Below are 19453 nucleotides of genomic sequence, written 5' to 3'. Positions count from 1 at the left end.
ACTGGCTGTGGGTAACTACAGGTCATATATTTTTTGTTTTTCATTTTGTTTGTTTTTGCCAAATGTATTGTCTTTGGCTTTTTTATCATAATTGATAGAATGTCAAAGTTATTCATTGAAAGGGATGAACACAGCAACATGGTATATTTTTATAGTTGAACATCATCAAGGCGCAACCGGCAGAAAACTACCATTCTAATTTCTGGCAAAAAGCAAATATTACCCATCTGCCATGACAGTCTGCAATAACTCTGTTTACATTGATTATAAACAAACAGGTATATTAGTCCTAATGCGTTATATATGGTAAAAGAGGGAATACAGTGGAAAGCAAATTGGTTTAATAAGTGAGGGTGCAGCAAGCATAACCATGTCATCAATAACTTGAATACGGAAAACAACATTGTCACTCCATCCTTACAGCAATTAAGAAGGGAAATTGCAAAATCAAGGAATGGGCATGGTTTCTGAGCACCACCTTTGGAATTTGCCTTTTCATGATTTTGAGTACATCCAAGGCTTTCTATAGTTTTAATTGATACTCTTATAGAAAGTCGCCAATACACTGTACTAAACCATACCCTCCCTAGCTTTTGAATGAATCTGAACTCTTTAGCTCAGTTAGCAAGAGTGCCAGAGATGAATATTCAACCCTCAGGTGTGAAAATTCACCAGACCATTAAATTACAAACTTTGGTGAAGAACGCTCATTTCTTTTTCATTAATTTTTGTGAGATCCACGCATGATTGCAAGGACAAATATTGATCATTGGTATTAATGATTACATGTTGAAAAAATATTGCAAAACCACAATACCACTGTAAATGTGTTCTCTGGATTGAAATGCATGTAGAAATTTGCACTTTCAGCATACAAACTGACTACATTCTTTCCATCACTGGACTACTTTTTCCAAGCAATACTGAAAAATCTTCTCACTCGTCATGGTGGTGAGGATGATCACAACTGACAACAAGCAGTAAGTTGGTATGGTAAAATCCTGGTCACAGAGAGCTTTTCAATACTTTCCAATTCATAAAACACAGTCTTTATTATATTGAATGTTATGTTTGTGTTACGTCTCCAATTACAATGCATTATTTATTTACTATCATTACTTCTGAAAGGTTGACAAACATCCATGGTACAGTTCTTTCAACAGGTGGTTCAGCACAGATGTTTCCGATATGCTACCATAATGTAACAATGCTTTTGGTATTACTCAGTCTGAGGTAGAACGGAGAGAGGTGACTATCACAGTGTTGGAAATTACTCCTTTCACCACCATTTTGTCTCGCATTCTCTTAACCCTTTGAGTGCCAAAGTCAGACAATTTTTTTCATAATTTTGCCAAAAGTTTGATGAATATCTGTAGTCAATGACATGCGAGGTGCATTTGGTCCAAAATTATCAGTAAAAATAACAGAGAAATTTCACAAAAATTGGTAAAATGTTGCATTAAAATTTTGGTGGGCAAAGATTACTGTTCTCCTTTAATTCTAATGACAATTGAAAATTGTCACAAAGTAAACTCTAAACATATTATATATCAATCAACTTCAATACCTGCATGTCTTTCTCATTTCTTTCCTCTTTCTTCATACTCACTTTGATATTTCAGGCTGGGAGTTTCTCTCCCCCTCCACAGTAAATGGTGATGCCCCAGTCAAGAGTTCATAGGTCAAGACACCCAGAGACCACCAATCCACAGCCTTGTCATGGCCAGCACTGCCCCCTCTCACCACTTCAGGGGCCATGTACTCTATTGTACCACAGAACGAGTAAGCTCTGTTATCCTGTAATTACAGATAAATGTTATCCTCATTTAGATTGAAGAGTAGTAGCTAGACATAAGCATATGCAGACTGATTTCAATGACGTACCTTTGATAGTTTCTAAACGAAATCATTTGAAAAGTGTACATTTATGATGATCATCAAGGTATCTTGTTGGGAACAGGACTGAGTAAATTAACTTGTTCATTCTTTTTATTCATTTCTTCTACACTTTGGCAAATGATAATGGCAAGGCCAATCTGCTTTCACATCTTTAGCAAAGCTTCTGAGGCTATGAGTTCTGGGAATATTGCAAGGGAAATAAAGGTCAATCAGATATATGTATGGCTTCACTTTGAGGTAGTGAAAAATCACAAGTATCAGGGCACAGCGTTAGTACTTTGTAGCATGGCTTTAAAATACTGAGTTCTAAGAGGATGGCGTGGTCTATGCCACAGGTATTCCTTCTTGATGTTTAAAGTGCCATGTTCTATATTCTTGGGGTAAAAATTACAGAATATATAAATGTCACAAAATTATAAATCACTGCTTCAACACTTAAGTCTATTCAGGCAGTCTACAGAACCACTATTACAGTCTACACATGTGCTCTCATGGATATCACAGCAAAATCTGATGGAGAAAAGATGATACCTCACACAGAAAAGCAGACACTCAAAATGTGGAACTAGTGGTCTATTGATTAGAACAATCTAAATGGCAAAATAAAAGACATTGAAAGGGACACAGTGACAGCTTGTGTCTTCTTTCACAAATCCTGCCAATCAATCTGAAACATCTCCCATGCATTTATCTCTTGGTCACTGCAGCAGCAGCTGAGTAACAATGAAACTATGTGTGTCATATTCATCAGCGATCTGACAATGTGTCTGCACGGAACTCGTCTGCATGTGTGTGCATGCCTACACTTGCACCCGCATGTACATGATTGCCTGCATGTAGTCGACCATATGCAATCCAGTCCTCAGCTATGATTTGCAAGATGTCAACTTGTTTTGCACAACATTATGAAACAAAATAATTAACAGATGAAAGCATTAAACTGACTCAGCAGATGATCAAGCAAGCTGGGAAACAAAATATTTAACAAAAGCATTCATTTGACTCAGTAGATGACCAAGCAAGCTGATACATAATGAAAAAAATCAACTAGCTCTTTAACCATTTCATCATCATCCATGCTATAGTTTCAAACAATTTTTCACCATTCAACCTGTGATACACAGTTTTTGCACATATCTTTATAATGAATCCTCAACATCCTTGGACTAGGTCAGCTGTTTTGCCAATGAATTCCATGATGATAACCATTGATATTTTGCAGTGTAGTGTTTCATTCTGAGTGATGTAATGGACAATATGACGAAGACCAAAGTTTTGAGAGGTTATTGCTCAATGTCATCTGTTGTTGTGTTTATTATATATCAACATTTACTGACATTTGAAATTGAAACAGCTGCAATCCTCGCGTTAACACGGAGGTAAAAATTAATTTTTTGATTTTCGCAAAACTACGAAGGTGAAGACTTTACTTGCTTCAATAGCTTCAAAACGAGGTCTAACAGGCAGTAGAACAGAAAAGAATTGTTCAAATTTGAAAGCCCTAATATCTGTCCCTGAGCTGCATTCTACCCTAAGCTGTATCAGACACACCTGTTCAACCTACTCATATTACCACTGAAATCTGAAGAAAAAGATATTCCTGGACCAATTTTCCCTTCTGGCAGAGTCCACTCCACACATCAGAAATTCTAGAAGCTGTTACCAGGGTGACAAATTAGTAATGTCACAGGAAAATGAACCCATCACCGGAAATGTTAGACACAGACACACACTGTGAGTCGTATTGCCTTTCCTGTGCCAATATGCTGTACACAACCAAAGAGTTTAGCTAGCCTGAGATAATCAACATCGATCATATGACAGCACTGTGCCAGTTTCAAAGTTGTAAGTGTCAACTCCCACTGTCCCAGTACTCATACATAAGCATGTTTAATTTATTGGGGTCGGTTTCTAGTACCCTAGTATCAGCATGTTCAATTTAGAGGTCTGCTGATTCCAACCCATTATTGTCACACATAATCTAATGCTTGTGGAGAATTCTTTTGAGTATTCCAATATCTGTAGAAACAATAGAGACTGCCTATATATCCTATTACATGTATCTTATTCCAAAACACAGATTGCGACAAAGATAGACCTCTGAACAACTTCACTGTAATGAGGTGGAAGGGTTAATAGAATATGAATATGGATATAAGACACACTATCTATGTTACTATTGGGATATTTTCAATACATAACTCTGAATTTGACATGGGAAAGAAATAATTTTTATTTTTACAGTATAGTAGATAACTCTTCGACACAGGCATTTCTTGGATGACATGCAAATCAGTCTTCCACACTTGAATACACTTCACTTCAAAATTCACTCTCAATTATGCAATTACCGGTCAAATACTAAGGAACAAATATGTTGGACCTTCAAATTTGTTTATTTCTGTAATCTTCATGTTTAACATCATTTGTGTCACTGATGTCAAAGTATCAAGATTATAACCCAGCTGAGCTGATAACATTACATGCTTTCAAAAGCAGCAGGTATGTGAATCAAAACACAGCACTTGAAGTAAACTTCAAACGATCATGAACAGCACACGAAGTATAAGCTCCATTGAAAGCATCCTCATAATGAGCCAAGCCATGGCAATACACTACCATGATTCCATCCATTATGGGTATCACTGATGACTGTACCAACTCAGCTGATAGATACAATCCAGGCGTATATTCAACAGTTCAACAGTGACTGATGCCATTAGCACAGTTAACACCTTCGATTCAGACATGGAGAAATCCCTTCCTATTAAGGCAATATCCATGCATTCTTGCCTTATGGCCCAGAAACTATCCTTCGGTGTATGCTGCACTTCACACAATTATACATCTGGCCCAGCACTGAATAAACAATGAGTATTGAGGATTGCAGAACGCCGATATTCTCTCATATGACTTTGCCCTCAGCAGCTACTAACATACCGGTTGCGCTTTTCCAGGAGGGAAAAACCTCAGCAGGAGACCTATTTCCCTGCAAATCATTTCAGGGTCTAGTTAACTCAACTTTGAAGACCTGCATATGCATCGGGTCCCTTTGATATAGGCGATCAATTTTTCAAAACGTACGGTTGATTACAGATTTGGAAAGTAATCCACACTTGATTTGATACCGAATTTTCGGAATTTCACCAAGTATAGGGTTAATTCCAAATCTGTGTGGGTGTCTCTTCAAAACAAGTCATCCTTGATGACACAGTCCCCGCTTGTCCATTTTGTCATAATCTTTGGTGTCTAGGTAGCTGTGGTCTAGGTCGCTGTGGAATGACATGATGCAACGGGTGCATCAGGCCTGTGACTTGCATAATGAAGTAATCTGAGGAACGTTCAATAAATGACTCATCTCTGCCGGTAATGACCACTGAAGGAACTTTTGATTACATCACACATAATGATGCCCTCACTGCCTCTAGTGTCATGACGGCACATACTATACACATGGTTTGGTGGAATTTTCGAAATGCTATGGGATTGGGTATGTTGTTGTAATCAGCCATCTGCCATTTCGGATCATATAATGAAACAATTTAATGTGCACAAGAATGCAGCCATAGTATTTTATCTTCGTATCACGTTTGAACAAAATCAGTCCATCGAGGGACAGTGACCTATGTTTATGTTTCAAAGACATAAAAAAATCACACCAAAATTGAAATCAATGGCTGTCTCTTGACCATATGGATCATAGCACAAAATTAGTAGACATGCATATGTATGCCATGGTACTTTATCTTTGTACCAAGTCTCAACAACATTGGTTAAGGAATATTTGCATATGATTAAGCCTCAAAGACATGAAAAAATCCAAAAATGACCATCGGGCAGAGATATTGGAAAAAAATTTACAATCTGGCAGCCATATTGGAACATGTCACGAAGTAAATTGACATGTATGCCTTAGTGCTTGATCTTTGTGCCAAGTTTGGACAAAATGGGTGTAATGACCTTTGAATTATGCTTCAAAGACATGCAAAATTCCAACAAAATGGCAGTTCTGCAGCCATATGGATCCTATCGCAAGGTTAATTGATACATGCATATGCATGCCATAGTACGTGCTTTGCCTTTGTGCCAAGTTTGAACAAAATCGGTTCAAGGATGTTTGAGTTACGGTTCAAAGACATGAAAAAATCGCAAACAAAATGGCCACCTGTCAGCCATATTGGATCATTTCACAAAATAAATTGGTGTTCATATGAAGGGCATACTATTTTGCTTTTGTGCCAAATTTGAACAGAATTGGTTCAAGAATGTCTGAGTTATGGTCCATAGACATGAAAAATCGCAACAAAATGGCCACCTCACGCCCATATTGGATCGTATCGCAATATAATTTGACATGCATGTGTAGGCCATAGTGTTATGCCTTTGTGCCAAGTTTGAACAGAATCAGTTTGAGGATGTTTGAGTTATGGTTCAAAGACACGAAAAATCGCAAACAAAATGGCCGCCTCGCGGCCATATTGGATCGTATCGCAAACTTATTTGACACATGCACATGTAGGCCATAGTGTTATGCCTTTGTGCCAAGTTTGAACAGAATCTGTTCAAGGATGTCTGAGTTATGGTCCAAAGACACGAAAAATCGCAACAAAATGGCCGCCTCGCGCCCATATTGGATTATATCGCAAAATTATTTGACATCCATAGTGTTATGCCTTTGTGCCAAGTTTGAACATAATCTGCTCAAGGATGTCTGAGTTGTGGTCCAAAGACATGAAAAATCGCAACAAAATGGCCGCCTCGCGGCCAAATTCGATCGTATCACAAAATAAATCGACGTGCATCTGTAGGTCATAGTGCTATGCCTTTGTGCCAAGTTTGAACGAAATTGGTTCAGCAGTGTCTGAGAAACTGTTGATGACGGACGGACGGACGGACGGACGGACGGACGGACGCACAGACGGGACCCAATCTATAAGTCCCCGCCGGACTTCGTCCGCGGGGACTAATAATCATACATGTCTGAAAAGCACTTTGGAAAATCATGACCTCCATTATCATGGTCATTCACTGGTTTGGTTGCATGGGGGAAAGCAGCTCACACTGTACGTCTGGATGCCTGCTTCTCCTGTGCTACATCCTGTGCACTTTAAAAACTGGATGCTTTAAAAAGTTTGATCCTTTGAGTTATAAAATTCATTCTGAATATTAAAGCCATTTGTATGAAACAGTCATTAATAAAATATATGTAGGTAAGTAGGTGACTTACACTGACCCACTTTCTATAAAATTCAATATTATCTTTGCCATTTCATACACTACCATTTGATGGCATGATGATTGATTTTGCTGAAGAGTACACAACTTGCATTAAACTGACAATCACAGAAAAAAGATCTTGATATAACATCCCATCACTTGTTGATACCTTACTTTCTATCGCTTAAATGAAAAATGCTGACACAGAAACCCAGTTACATATTATTATAAGTTACTTTAATAGAACACCAAGAACTGAAACCATCTAAAATAGTTTGACTGTAAAGAAGAATTTTGTTCAACATCTACATATTATATCAACTAGTATGTCACTCCAGCAAAGAGTTTGGTAGCACATTAACATCCTGTAGAAAATCCAATAAAATATGTCATGGATAAGTTGGAATCTGAGAGACACAATATATGCCACATTTGCTGAAATAAGGTCTATTTTGTGGTATCCCAGCTCATTGAAAATGTGGTATGCATTAAATATTAATGTCAATTGCTGTCACTAGAGATCACGCCCTAGGCAAAAAGTTCACTGGTTTTTTACCAAGTAACATAATCTAATTGTTCATGAACACTTGACTCAGGTCATGACCTATATTAACTTTACAGTTCAGGTTACAGATCTATCTCAAGTAGTGTAAATGTTACATGCTGTGTTGTTTATCTCTCAGCTAGTCAGTTTTTCCCTCCTCTTCAGGGGACTTTATTATTTACAAAAGACTTCCCAGCAAGAGGGCTGTGGGTATTGGTTTTACACACTAGGCAACAACTACACTGTAGAAGTTATAAATCTTTTACATTTAGACACTAGAATAACAGCTACATTGTAGATGTAACACCCTGTATAGCAATGTACAATGGACATAACAATATGCACGTTCAGATTGACGACTTTGCGTCGGCCCAGGTCCGGACCTGGGCCGGGGCCGACGTAAAAAACCAATGTGGACACGCTGAGTCGGCCCTGGGCCGACTCAGTTTGGTCCCGGTTAGAAGGGGGGGTTCAGGGCCGACTCAGGGCCGACGCAAAATTTGGTCCGACGCAAATCGCCAGTGTGGACACGTTACGTCGACCTGGTCCCAGTTGACCAGGCCTCCACCATGGATCGAAGTTGAACTAGTCTCCCTATTCGCACAAAACAAACGACGTTTGAAACTAAAGTTTACACCTATCGAAAGTTTTCAATCCAGTCTTTACATTTTAATATCATCCCATGTACGCAGAACTTCCCACCAACCTTTGTTCCGCAAACGAGACCATGTCATTCGATTCCACAGTGCACGTAATAGACTAGAGAGGCATGTCAAAAATGCCGCGCACTGGTTATTTCTCCACCACGGTCTTATATATACCATATGCTCATCCAATAAATAGTGAAGATCTCTCCGATGATTAAAAGGGTGAGTGGTAGTCATATTTGCCCTTCTTGTGCGTAAAAACACAGGAAAATCATGAACAGTAGAAACAGCGTGTCATATTCAAATGCGCCATTTTGAACTTTGACAGGTCAGAGGTCACAAAGGAAGGTAAAGTTACGTCGGCCCTAATTCTGGTACCGGTAGGTGTGGACACGGACCAAATTTAATCCCAAAAGGACAATTATTTTGCGTCGGCCCAAGTTTCAGTTGGGTTGCCAATGTGAACAAGATAATTGTACTAGATTGCAAACATAGGGCCAAAGTCCCTGAAGCTACTATAGACATGGATACAAAATTAAGTATTTCCTGACTGTATGAAATTATCTCACTAAGGTCATCCTAGGGACATTTAAACCAAATATTGAAGCTGTCTGACCAGCGGTTTTGAAAAAACAAGCGACTCAACAGTTGACAGAGCTCTGCTGTGTTATGTAGAGAATAACCTTTTGTGACACATGTATTGATGAAGAAGGTGGATATCTTTGATAGCTCATTTCAGGATTGCCTGACCAAAAATGGAAAAAAATTCGTAAAAATACAGATTTGCATATTTCATCAGACTATATTAGTGTATAATAGCAAATAAACGAGAGTTAATTACATTCTAATCAAAGTAAACAAGACTTGCTTAAATCAAGATTTACGTCATAAAAAAACAGCATATCTGTCAGGTTATAAAGAATCTTGAGCTGGTTATCTTTTGGTAATATCAGTATTTTCATCCTATTAACCAAGCACATATTATTTTAACTTTCAAATTAACATTGTAAGTAAGTTCTGTTGAATAAGTTTAGACTGTACTACTCAGAGAAAGCACACTGAAGAGACAAATGTTTCAAACTTAAGCAGTTCAAGGTCATCAAAAGCATTATAAGGAATCATGTTACACTTTCATTGCACTGTTTACACAGATTGCATAATTGCTATAAATAGCACATGAGGAATCTTACAGCCCAGCTTTACCATAAAAACCCTATCACTTTGACCACTCTCTTAATTGACCACTCTATTTTTTTCCTCAAAAAGTAATCTTATTTTATCCTTACCAAGTCAACCATAAATGAAAATTAGAACTTTCTCTATCTCTATTTATTTGACCACCCTATCATGACAAACTATTACTGGATTTTTCTGAGAGTACGCCCAGGGCCGTTAAACAGAAAATGGCTACATTGTCTGCTTCACACCTGTAGCTAAATAACGGCCCAGGGCCGTAATTCGGTAAAAATTTACCGCCAATTAACTAAAAAATAAAGGAGTTATTTTATCACTGTTGATCACAAAACCAAAAATAATGTCGGTAGAACGCTGCAAAACATCCACTCATTTTTTCTCTCGAGTTTTGTTTTCTTTTTCGTCATTGTGCGCTACAAATTCTAACAGATCCATCTTCAACAAAAAGGACACAATGTTGCAATTTTCTGATGCATCATACAATAACATAAACTGACACTCATGCACTCATTCACGCACGCATAAAACTAAACTGAACCCAAGATACGATCAAGATTTCTTTTATTTGTTTATCAACACAAATTGCAATAATAATTATACACATCTCTTTGGAAAATAAAATCACACATGGAAAAATAAATTACGAGTCAGGTAAAAATAACGCATGGATAATCAACGCACAACCGTGACAACACAAGGTCCCATTTAGCTGTGGGTCCATAGCTGTGGTGTTTTCAGACGGGATTCATGCCTTTTACGGGCTGGTTTTGACTTTTACGATTTTAACCCCGCCACCACAGCTATGGGATATTCCATAGACTAGCGTCCATCCTTTGCGGAAGTTTGCTCGATGATATTTCGAAATATTTTGCATCCAAATTACAAATTGCCAACACTCATCGACAGCTTGGTTATTAGGGACTAACCAGACCAGAAGTCCGCTCAAAATTCACTGAAATATCGCCTTTTTTCTAAGTTTGCCCGACATGACTACACGGAGACCGCCATTTTGCTAGCGTAAAACTGTTGGTCGAGGATCCCTGCAGTACGCCACTACAGTGACGTAGCGGTGACCTCTCAACTTCTAAACACAAACTCAGAGATTTTTCGTGTGATATCGATGACCATCGTTCGTCTTATGGACATTCCCAGTCTCACAAAACTGAAACCAAACTTTTACTTGGGGGGTGGGGGAAAGTTCAGTCCTAGGATCTATGATTATTCGTGGCGCGCAGATGCTGGCCGTAATCTCTTGGTTCGTGTTCAGAAGTTGAGAGGTCACCGCCTACGTCACTGTAGTGACGTACTGCAGGGATCCTCGACCAACAGTTTTACGCTAGCCCTGCGTACGTACGCAGTGTACGCAGTGCATTCCCTGTGTGCGTTCCTATTACACACAGCGTACACTGCGTACGTACGCAGGGCTAGCGAGAGAGTTGCCGACATCGACGGTTATTTACGAGAAATGAATAAAAGACTGGCATTTTTGGAAGCGATCGAGTAGCTGAGGTAGGCAGGGATACGACTTGGGCCCAAGAACGCTGAATTTCGGCAGTAATTTGGCTTTTTACGTCAAGTCCAAAAAAGGATTTGAAGTCACCGACCCTACGTACGGGTCTTTGCAGGGCTGTGGTGAGCAGGGCTATTAGCTGTAGCGGAACACACAGCATCGTACGCAGGGCTAACCTAGTTTGTAAGTGTGACAAGTTAATCAAAGTAGTCAAACTTGTGAAAATAGATACAGTGTTTCACATTCGTTGCACGCAAAGAGGTCAATAATCGTAAACAATTGTGGATCATACCATTTCTACTAGGGATTACTACTACTGTTACGTTTGTGAATGCAACAAATTTACGCCAAGAAAATCATCAGATTTTTGTATCAAAGCGAAAAAAACCTAAAAAATAATGATGTACATCAAATATAAAAATAATGAAACAGAGTTATTTTTTATGATAGTCATTTTATTTATTTCATGATCCCCATCGTGCAGAATGGAAAATTCCTGGCTCCTGCTTCATCTGTCAATCATTGTCGGCATTGTGTGGCAAACTCTAACGTTGACTTTGCGTTCTTCTGGATCATTCCACCTGCATTTTAGTAGCATAAATAGGGGGATACGGACATATATCGCCGAAGTAATTATCTTAGAAGTGTAACTTATTTTATTTTGTACGCTATATAAAACTTTTTGACCTTTGCGTAGGTAATTTTTTTCAAGGGGAGTCAAGTTGAAATGCCGTAGACAAAGGTTGAGATGAAATTTAAAATTCTTAATAATGGCCCACCCCCCAAATAACCGCCCATGGGCGGTTTTTCGAGTGGGCGTACTCTCAGAAAAATCCGGTATGAGCAATTTCTTTTAGATAACATAAATGGTGGTTCAGAATATATCAAAGTTGGGATTCAGGAAAGTTGCCTTTACATGTTTTAATCCTCAATTCACTATGAACTGTCAAAAAAGTTGAACTGTCTGATAATTCCACACTAAAATATTTTGGCTTTGATGATTTCCTAATTAATTCAATTCTTTAAAATCATATTAATTATTTTTTTCTGGGTGAATTGATAGGGTTATACAGTACAAGAATTACATACAATGTAAGTCAAACTTTGACCAAAAATGACAAAAAAATTCCTTAAAAATACACATTTGCATATTTCATCACAATTTGAACAAATCTAAGTTGGGTTATCCCTAGGGACCTGTATACCAAATAACAAAGCTGTCTGACCAGCGGTTATGAAGAAGAAGATTTTTTACCAAAAACACCTTTTTTGGCATTAATTTGCCTATTTTCAACAATATCAAAAAATAAAAAAAAATAGTTTCTCAAAATCATATTTTTCATCTACACAACAAATATCAAATCAGTAAGTACTGTGGTTCTCAAGATATTTGAGTGGACGGACGCCTCACAAACGGACATACATACATACATACATACATACATACATACATACATACATACAGACTGACGACGGACGCCGGACGGATACCCATCCCAATAGCTTCTATAGACTATAGTCTATAGTAGCTAAAAATGAGAATCCATCGTCTCCACTGAGGCACATTTAACCATCTTGTCATTTTGTAAAATCATGAAATATTCAGACTGATCTTCAAGCTACATTTTGCATTTAGTATACACCATTCTAAAGTTAGTAATTTGATTAATGAATTGATTAACTATTTAGTTTCAAACTATTATACTAGCACATTTCATGATAAATACGTCACCATAAATGTAGGTGCATTTTCATTCCCTTGAAGGCATATAAATCGATTTGAGATTAACAGACGTAAACTTTCTAAAACTGTCATAGATAGCTGATGTCACATTGATTTATCCTTCTGTTGGCCATACCACAAGACCACTGTCGATTCTCTTTGTGTCTTTGATATTGACTATTTCATATGTATACAAAGATTATTTCATGTTTGGCAAGAACTGATATGATGGATAATTAAAGCTAACATTGGTGAACTGGTCACAAGATCTTCCACCCATCCATGATCAATGTACACAGAATAAATACATCATGTGACAAGTACTAGCAACATGAGTGAAGCAGTTTATTTATTGTTTTACAAGTCATTCAGCCAAATTACCTTGCCGGTTTGTCAGGCTAGTTGTTAAATTGTCCACCACAATACAGTTACATTTACAATGTTCTGGCTATGTGCAGTGCTAGACACACAAAATCACAATACTTGGTCTATCTAACTTCCAGAAATCAGGGATGTGGCAGGTTAATGAGAATATCAACAGAGATTGATGCTTTGCGATGTGCACAGAGAAAGAATGGCAATCAAATTGATAACCACATTTATTTGGCTTTCAAAAATACCCTGGGACATGAGATTATCTCAGGCCAGCAGGTTGTCTCTCCATGGAGGAGGCCAATCCCTTGACCATTTTGAAAGCTTATGCAATTTGATATTTGCAGATGCACTCAGGAAACTTTACCAATACAATATCTCTCACTAACTAACTACCCAGATGTGAGTAAAATCTGTTGATATCGGGAAAATTTCAAAATTGTCCATAGTTGACTAATTAGGTCAATTAAATGTATTACAAAAGTGCTGTTTTCACTATCCCTTTTGTTTGCGTGAAAAAAAAAGTTGGCGAGATATCAGTGATGATGGCCTTTGAAAATGTGCTTACATGTATATACATATTTGTAAATCAATGAACTTGCTAAGTGGCAGCAAGGACAGACTGGGATGGTACAGAATAACAATGAAAGTGGAAAAGCTATGGCAGCAAGTCAATAGAGGAAAGAGGAGTGGCAGACAAATGAGAGTAAAGAGCTTGGGTTAATTGCGAAACATTACATGTTTAGGAAGGTACTGTGGAGGAGTGAGAATATATGCTTGTGTCAGAAAAATTGACGGGAGAAAGAAATGACAGACTGAAGAGATGCAAGAAGTGAGGAATGGAAGCTTGAAAGTTGCAACAGGAAGCAAAGTTGGAGTACAACAATTTCTGAGTGGAACTGGGAGAAAGAAAGTGAATTATTAGTAAACAGTCTTGGATAGGAGAAGTAACGGCAAGGAGATAGGTTGAGTTGACTCAAGTGCTTACCTTGTCATTGCTGAGAAGGAATTCTTTGCTAAGTCCAAAGTCTGTCAGCACTATGTGTCCTTGTTCATCAAGAAGGATGTTCTCCAGTTTAATATCTCTGTATATTATCCCCAACTGAAAATTGTCATGGAGATAAAAACACAACACAAGTCATTATGGCTGAAAAAAAACTGGAATAACAGCAAAGTCTGTCTCATGCAGTAGAATGGTTACCTGTGCCACGGGATGGCTTGATGGTGAAAATTACTGACATGAGACAAAGAATTGCAATTATAATGCATTTGACATTATTACTGATTCTTCTTGTTCTCCCAAGTTACTGAATCTAAGTAACAGTACCTTTTGAAGAGAGATTTACATCAATATATATATTCATTTATGCAAAGCAGATTGATTAGCATTATTTGAATATGCAAATCAACTTCTAATAAGTCATTATCAATGGAGAATATTTTTAAACCTTAAAATCAAGCAGTATGAAGTACTTCACGTCCGGAAGAAGACGGTAATACTGGTGTGATCTGATGGGATTTATGGAAGATGAGCTGAAGGAAAATAACATATTCAATGACAAGGATCTGAATCACAGTCAGTGTATTGTATAATTGAAATGACATATGGTCTTGTAAAGAGCCTTGCACAAAGGAACACCTCTGAGAATACCCTTAAACCACTTGTGATATCATTAGCATTGTCTAGTGCTTGATTATCTATGATTGCAAGGCCTGTTTGGATAAATAACCTCCCATTTTTCAGCTTCTGTTTTGCAATAAGTAAGAAGCAATTTACAATATCTAGTCGACTGATGTATCTTGATCTTTCATTCTTTGCTTCTTGTTTGGCTCTCCTGCCATCTGGTGATTTGACCAGTCATTTCACAAGACAAATCCTGAGGACATGGTTCTAGGATATTTCAAAACAATAGTAATACGCATGTTATGATGTAAATTCACAACCTTGGTTTAGGTTGTACAGCTATAAAATACCTTGCTTCCTTTACATTCTGTGGTAGCCAAGAAACACCATTTATGAGTAGGCCTACACACATAGCGTGACTAGAAGCACAGTATACTATTCCATAACAGCAATGTTATGGAATTCATCCATGACTTAGAATCTGTAATTTTGTAATGTTGGTTGAGGGCTTGAAATGGATTGGCCCCCATTAGAATGTACAGAACAGGGCTGATTTAATGGGTAAGAGAGAACTCAGACTGAACCAAGCTAATGCTGGGCAGTCAGGAGAGATTCTAGAGGGGAATTCACAAATAGAAGCCGACTAGTGGAATACACAAGCTGATCTGGTTTTATAGAATGCTGCAAAAACACTAATGCACAACAGATTAATGAAACATCAACCACAGAAATACTGTCTCCAGACTATGTATCTATTTTATGACCCCTCAACTCCAAAATAAGACACATGTTTGTCATCCTACAAGTCCACTTCACTGCAACCAGTACAAATCATGCAAAAACACATGAAACTTCACAGCTGTAAGTACATGTACTGTGAAATAAATTGATATGACTGACTGTGGGGACAGTGAATACAAAAGTAACAAATAATTCAACCAAACAATTAAAACAACATCAGTACTTTCACACATTGAAAACAGCGACTAAGAATGTTTCTTCTTTAATCTCTAAAATTAATAGTAGTTAAAAGAACATATTTATTTATTTATTTATTTATTTTATTTTATTTATTTATTTATTTTTGGATGCAATCTAAGAAGATCATAAAAACTGGGAGGCATTTTTCCAAAAGTGGCACACTGAATAGCATAAAAACTGACATCTAAGAACTCAAAATCCAGACTGCCTAACAGTTCTATGATTTACAACTTGAGAAACAATCTGGCTCTAAAACGAATGATACAGCAACACTTATTGACTGATTGGAGTCTTTAGGGCTGGTCAACCGCTTGGCTGGCATCAAATTATACTCAGCAATGAGAATGCCACCATCTGTAACCTGGAGCCAAATAGTTTATTGGTTGTCATGGACAAAGTAATGCGGCGAGGTTAATTTATCGGTGCAACCATTATAGATTTTACACAGCAATATAATTCCCAAGGTCTGTATGATAAAAATAGTGAACTGTATCAAGTTAGTAAGCTTCCATTGCTTACGGATAGCAGAACATCATCTTCTCATATGTACAACCAGCATATACCGTAGATTGTAATCATGGCTAAAACTGATTTTACTTGGAGTAAAATAATTATTGTTTGTCTGTGGATGCTTTGAAGACAAGTAACTTCAGGCTAAGAAATGATTTATAATAAGTATAATTCTCTCATTATGGTGCTAATCGATAGCTTCCTCCTTAAAAACAAAAAAAAATTATTGCAATGTTACCTTTGAACAATTAGAGTCACACGTTAAATGTAATGAAATCAGTCAATGTGTTTATATGTAATTATGGTTGGACTGACTGCATTTATTAAAATATATGTGTGGTTAATTTATTCACTGTAAAGCCACATACTACTGGTGGTGGTACGGTGTGCATGGGGAGACCAAAAAGCATGTTATCAAATAGATATTTTGAAGAGAGATCCAGTGGCCAATATCAACAATTTATGTCACCACAAACGTACAACATACCATATTCTCAATGTTATGATTGTTTTAAGATTATTCATTTCCTCAATTACACAGTATAAAGCATAAAACACTTCAACTGATTTACTGTTTGACAGAAGGACAAGTCCAAGTCAAACTGGGTGAATATGTCCTTCCGTTTACATAATGGTATAAACCAAGAAATATTTGCCTCAAATATTTTTCAACTTGAAGACATGGGACACTTCTTTAAAATAAAAAAATTATCATCAGATCAGTAACCTGTGAATGTACTGGCTTAACACAGAAATTTATCACACTATATACATTTGTCATCAAAAGAGTTGACAGATGTACATTCATGAGTCAACCATGCAGTAACAATAACCAAGAATTTTACTGTGTACATCATGCCTTTAATAGGTAAATATTTATCAGTAGTTCTTTATTTTCTGCCAGCCATTTACAAATATCTTTATTACAATGCTGATGTTTCATCACAAGAAATCTTATGTACAGGCAATGATACAGGTTCCTCACATTTACTGTAACCTATTATATACTATTTCTGACAGGCTGATCTGATTTTCTCAATGCAATCATTATCATCTATGATAAATACCCTAATTTTTTATTTTCTCACCATGGTAACTTGCATTGTTTCGGTACCAAATGTCCATCCGGTCAATTAAGTATCACAGAATACCATCTTTTCATTTCAACATTGCCAATTAAGGTATTAATTTAACAAGTATAGCACATATAAAGAAAGGCTGCACTTTAGGTTGTACCAGAAATTCTATATCTCTAAATTTAAATTGGCTTACCCAGCATAAAATACTACTTTCATCAACAAAGAAGACAGCAACCATATCCTGCTCTATGAACTGCCCATAAATTTACACCTCTGTCCTAGCTCTGATATTTTAACAAAACATAACACACAGGGTAGGAAAATTCAAATACTCTATTAAAGACGCCTGTCATGGTACAGTAGCTCAAAGGGTTCCATTTGTATTACTGACAGACATTTTATCACTTGCCCATTCTGGTGGGATCAATTTGTTTACTGAGTGTTCAGCAGTTTGGAAAGATAATCTACTGATAAACACAATAAATAAATAGACAAACAGCAGTCCTTGTGTGATCTTTGTTTTTCTTTATGAAAGAGACAGTTCATTATTTTTCTAAATCTTCATCTCAGACTTGCAATGACTCATCTAGTTTATGTGAAGGTCATTACTTGTTAAATCTCCCTCCACTCTGATAGGCTATAGTCAAGTTCAAATATGAGTCAATATGACACTTTGATTGACTTGAGGACAATCTCATTCATTAATTTATGCCCTAGTGCATAATACCTAATGTTCAAGGCTGAATATAACCACCCATGCTGCGCACTATAATCAAGTTAAGGTAGGCTGCGCATGATAATCAAGTTAAGGTAGGGAGTGATTCTTTACTGAGCCTTGTTACACTTCTTTACATCCAATGAAGGTCACCTTGACACAAAAACTTAATCCTGTCCACGTAATAGTATAATAAATGTAATTATCCCGGCAATATCAGACAAGGGATTGGCACACAAAAAAACCAGAACAACTAGCTTTTGGCAATAGTAAAAACAGGCAAACACACAAGTTGCACTCTTTTTCAGAAAAGAGGAAATGTGACAAATCGAAAGATGCATGTTGTTCTAGGCCGAATGGAAAAATGCTGCTTCTACAAAGGTTTTAGGTCATGGCTTTGTTCTTGAAGCTGACGACCATACACTGCTATGGTTTCCCTTTTTTAGGCAGTCACTGGACTGTCTATACTTATATCATTATTCAGAACGTTCAATAATTTCCCTTGATCTTGATTCATATGTGAACTGTATTTACAGCAGTTTATAGACTTCTGAAAATGTCATGGCATTTAGCAAATGCTCATGTAGTGATTCAGTTTGTTTTCTGTGTTTTGATCTTCAGTAAATTCAGGAAAACAGTCAAAATGGGAATTTTTAAAGTGACGCATACACTGATATGAAACTAGTTTTGATTTTCAGATTGTACACATGGGATTTTTTTCAGATAATCCAATAATCTATGTGAGGGTATATATGAAATTGTGACATTCAGTACAAAGTATACGATAAATTACCACATTACTTCACAAGGCTTTTACTCTGAATGTGAGACCAGGCAGCCATGTGTGTGAGTTAAAGTATTTGCATACTAGTATTATATAAATATGTATTTTCATAGATATAGACAACATAATTTTTTGACTCGAACAGATACAAGTTCAGTTACAAAGTTAAGTAAATATGCAAATTAATCACTCATTAACATGCAATTCTTTAAAAAACTTTGGCAGGTAAGTCTGTCCTTGACAATATATGCCGCTCCATATGATATTTGGTAAAGTTATTTGCATATATATTTACCAATTGAAAAATTTTATTACGTACACAAATAATTGTGACTGCACCATGAAGATTCTGTGGAAAGGAAGTCAAAATGAGTACTTTCATACGTAATGCCCTCAGTATAGATGCACACGCATAAAATGGTTCATTTACATGCACATGGTGACCATGTCTCGGCAGGACATTAATATGATGCAGATTATATCATACTTGACCTGGTAAATTCTCATATCTTTGCCTACTTGCAGAGGTTAATTAAATATTCCACAATTGAATTAATCAACAGCAAACTGCCGAATGTCTTTCATTAACACAATGACCTTACACGGTCTGTATTTCTCTTCATGGAAACCCATTACAGGAAGCAAGTACTGAAA

The 19453-nt window shown here is 37.0% G+C and overlaps 1 protein-coding gene across 1 annotated transcript in view; it reads right to left on the bottom strand.

Annotated features, from left to right (window-relative positions):
- The window catches only part of LOC139149980 (ribosomal protein S6 kinase alpha-5-like), a 96585-nt gene that overhangs the window by 25627 nt on the left and 51505 nt on the right, over positions 1–19453 (bottom strand). Inside the window, exons 5-6 of the mRNA XM_070722097.1 lie at positions 14095–14208; positions 1610–1797 (exon numbers count right to left, since the gene is read on the bottom strand). Coding sequence (XP_070578198.1) covers positions 1610–1797; positions 14095–14208 — 302 coding nt within the window. The remainder of the gene's footprint in view (positions 1–1609; positions 1798–14094; positions 14209–19453) is intronic.

The sequence above is a fragment of the Ptychodera flava genome, chromosome 14 (genome assembly GCF_041260155.1).
Source record: "Ptychodera flava strain L36383 chromosome 14, AS_Pfla_20210202, whole genome shotgun sequence".
Taxonomy (NCBI): domain Eukaryota; kingdom Metazoa; phylum Hemichordata; class Enteropneusta; family Ptychoderidae; genus Ptychodera; species Ptychodera flava.
Note: the sequence above shows the minus strand (reverse complement) of the source record. Positions and strands in the feature narration are given on the sequence as shown.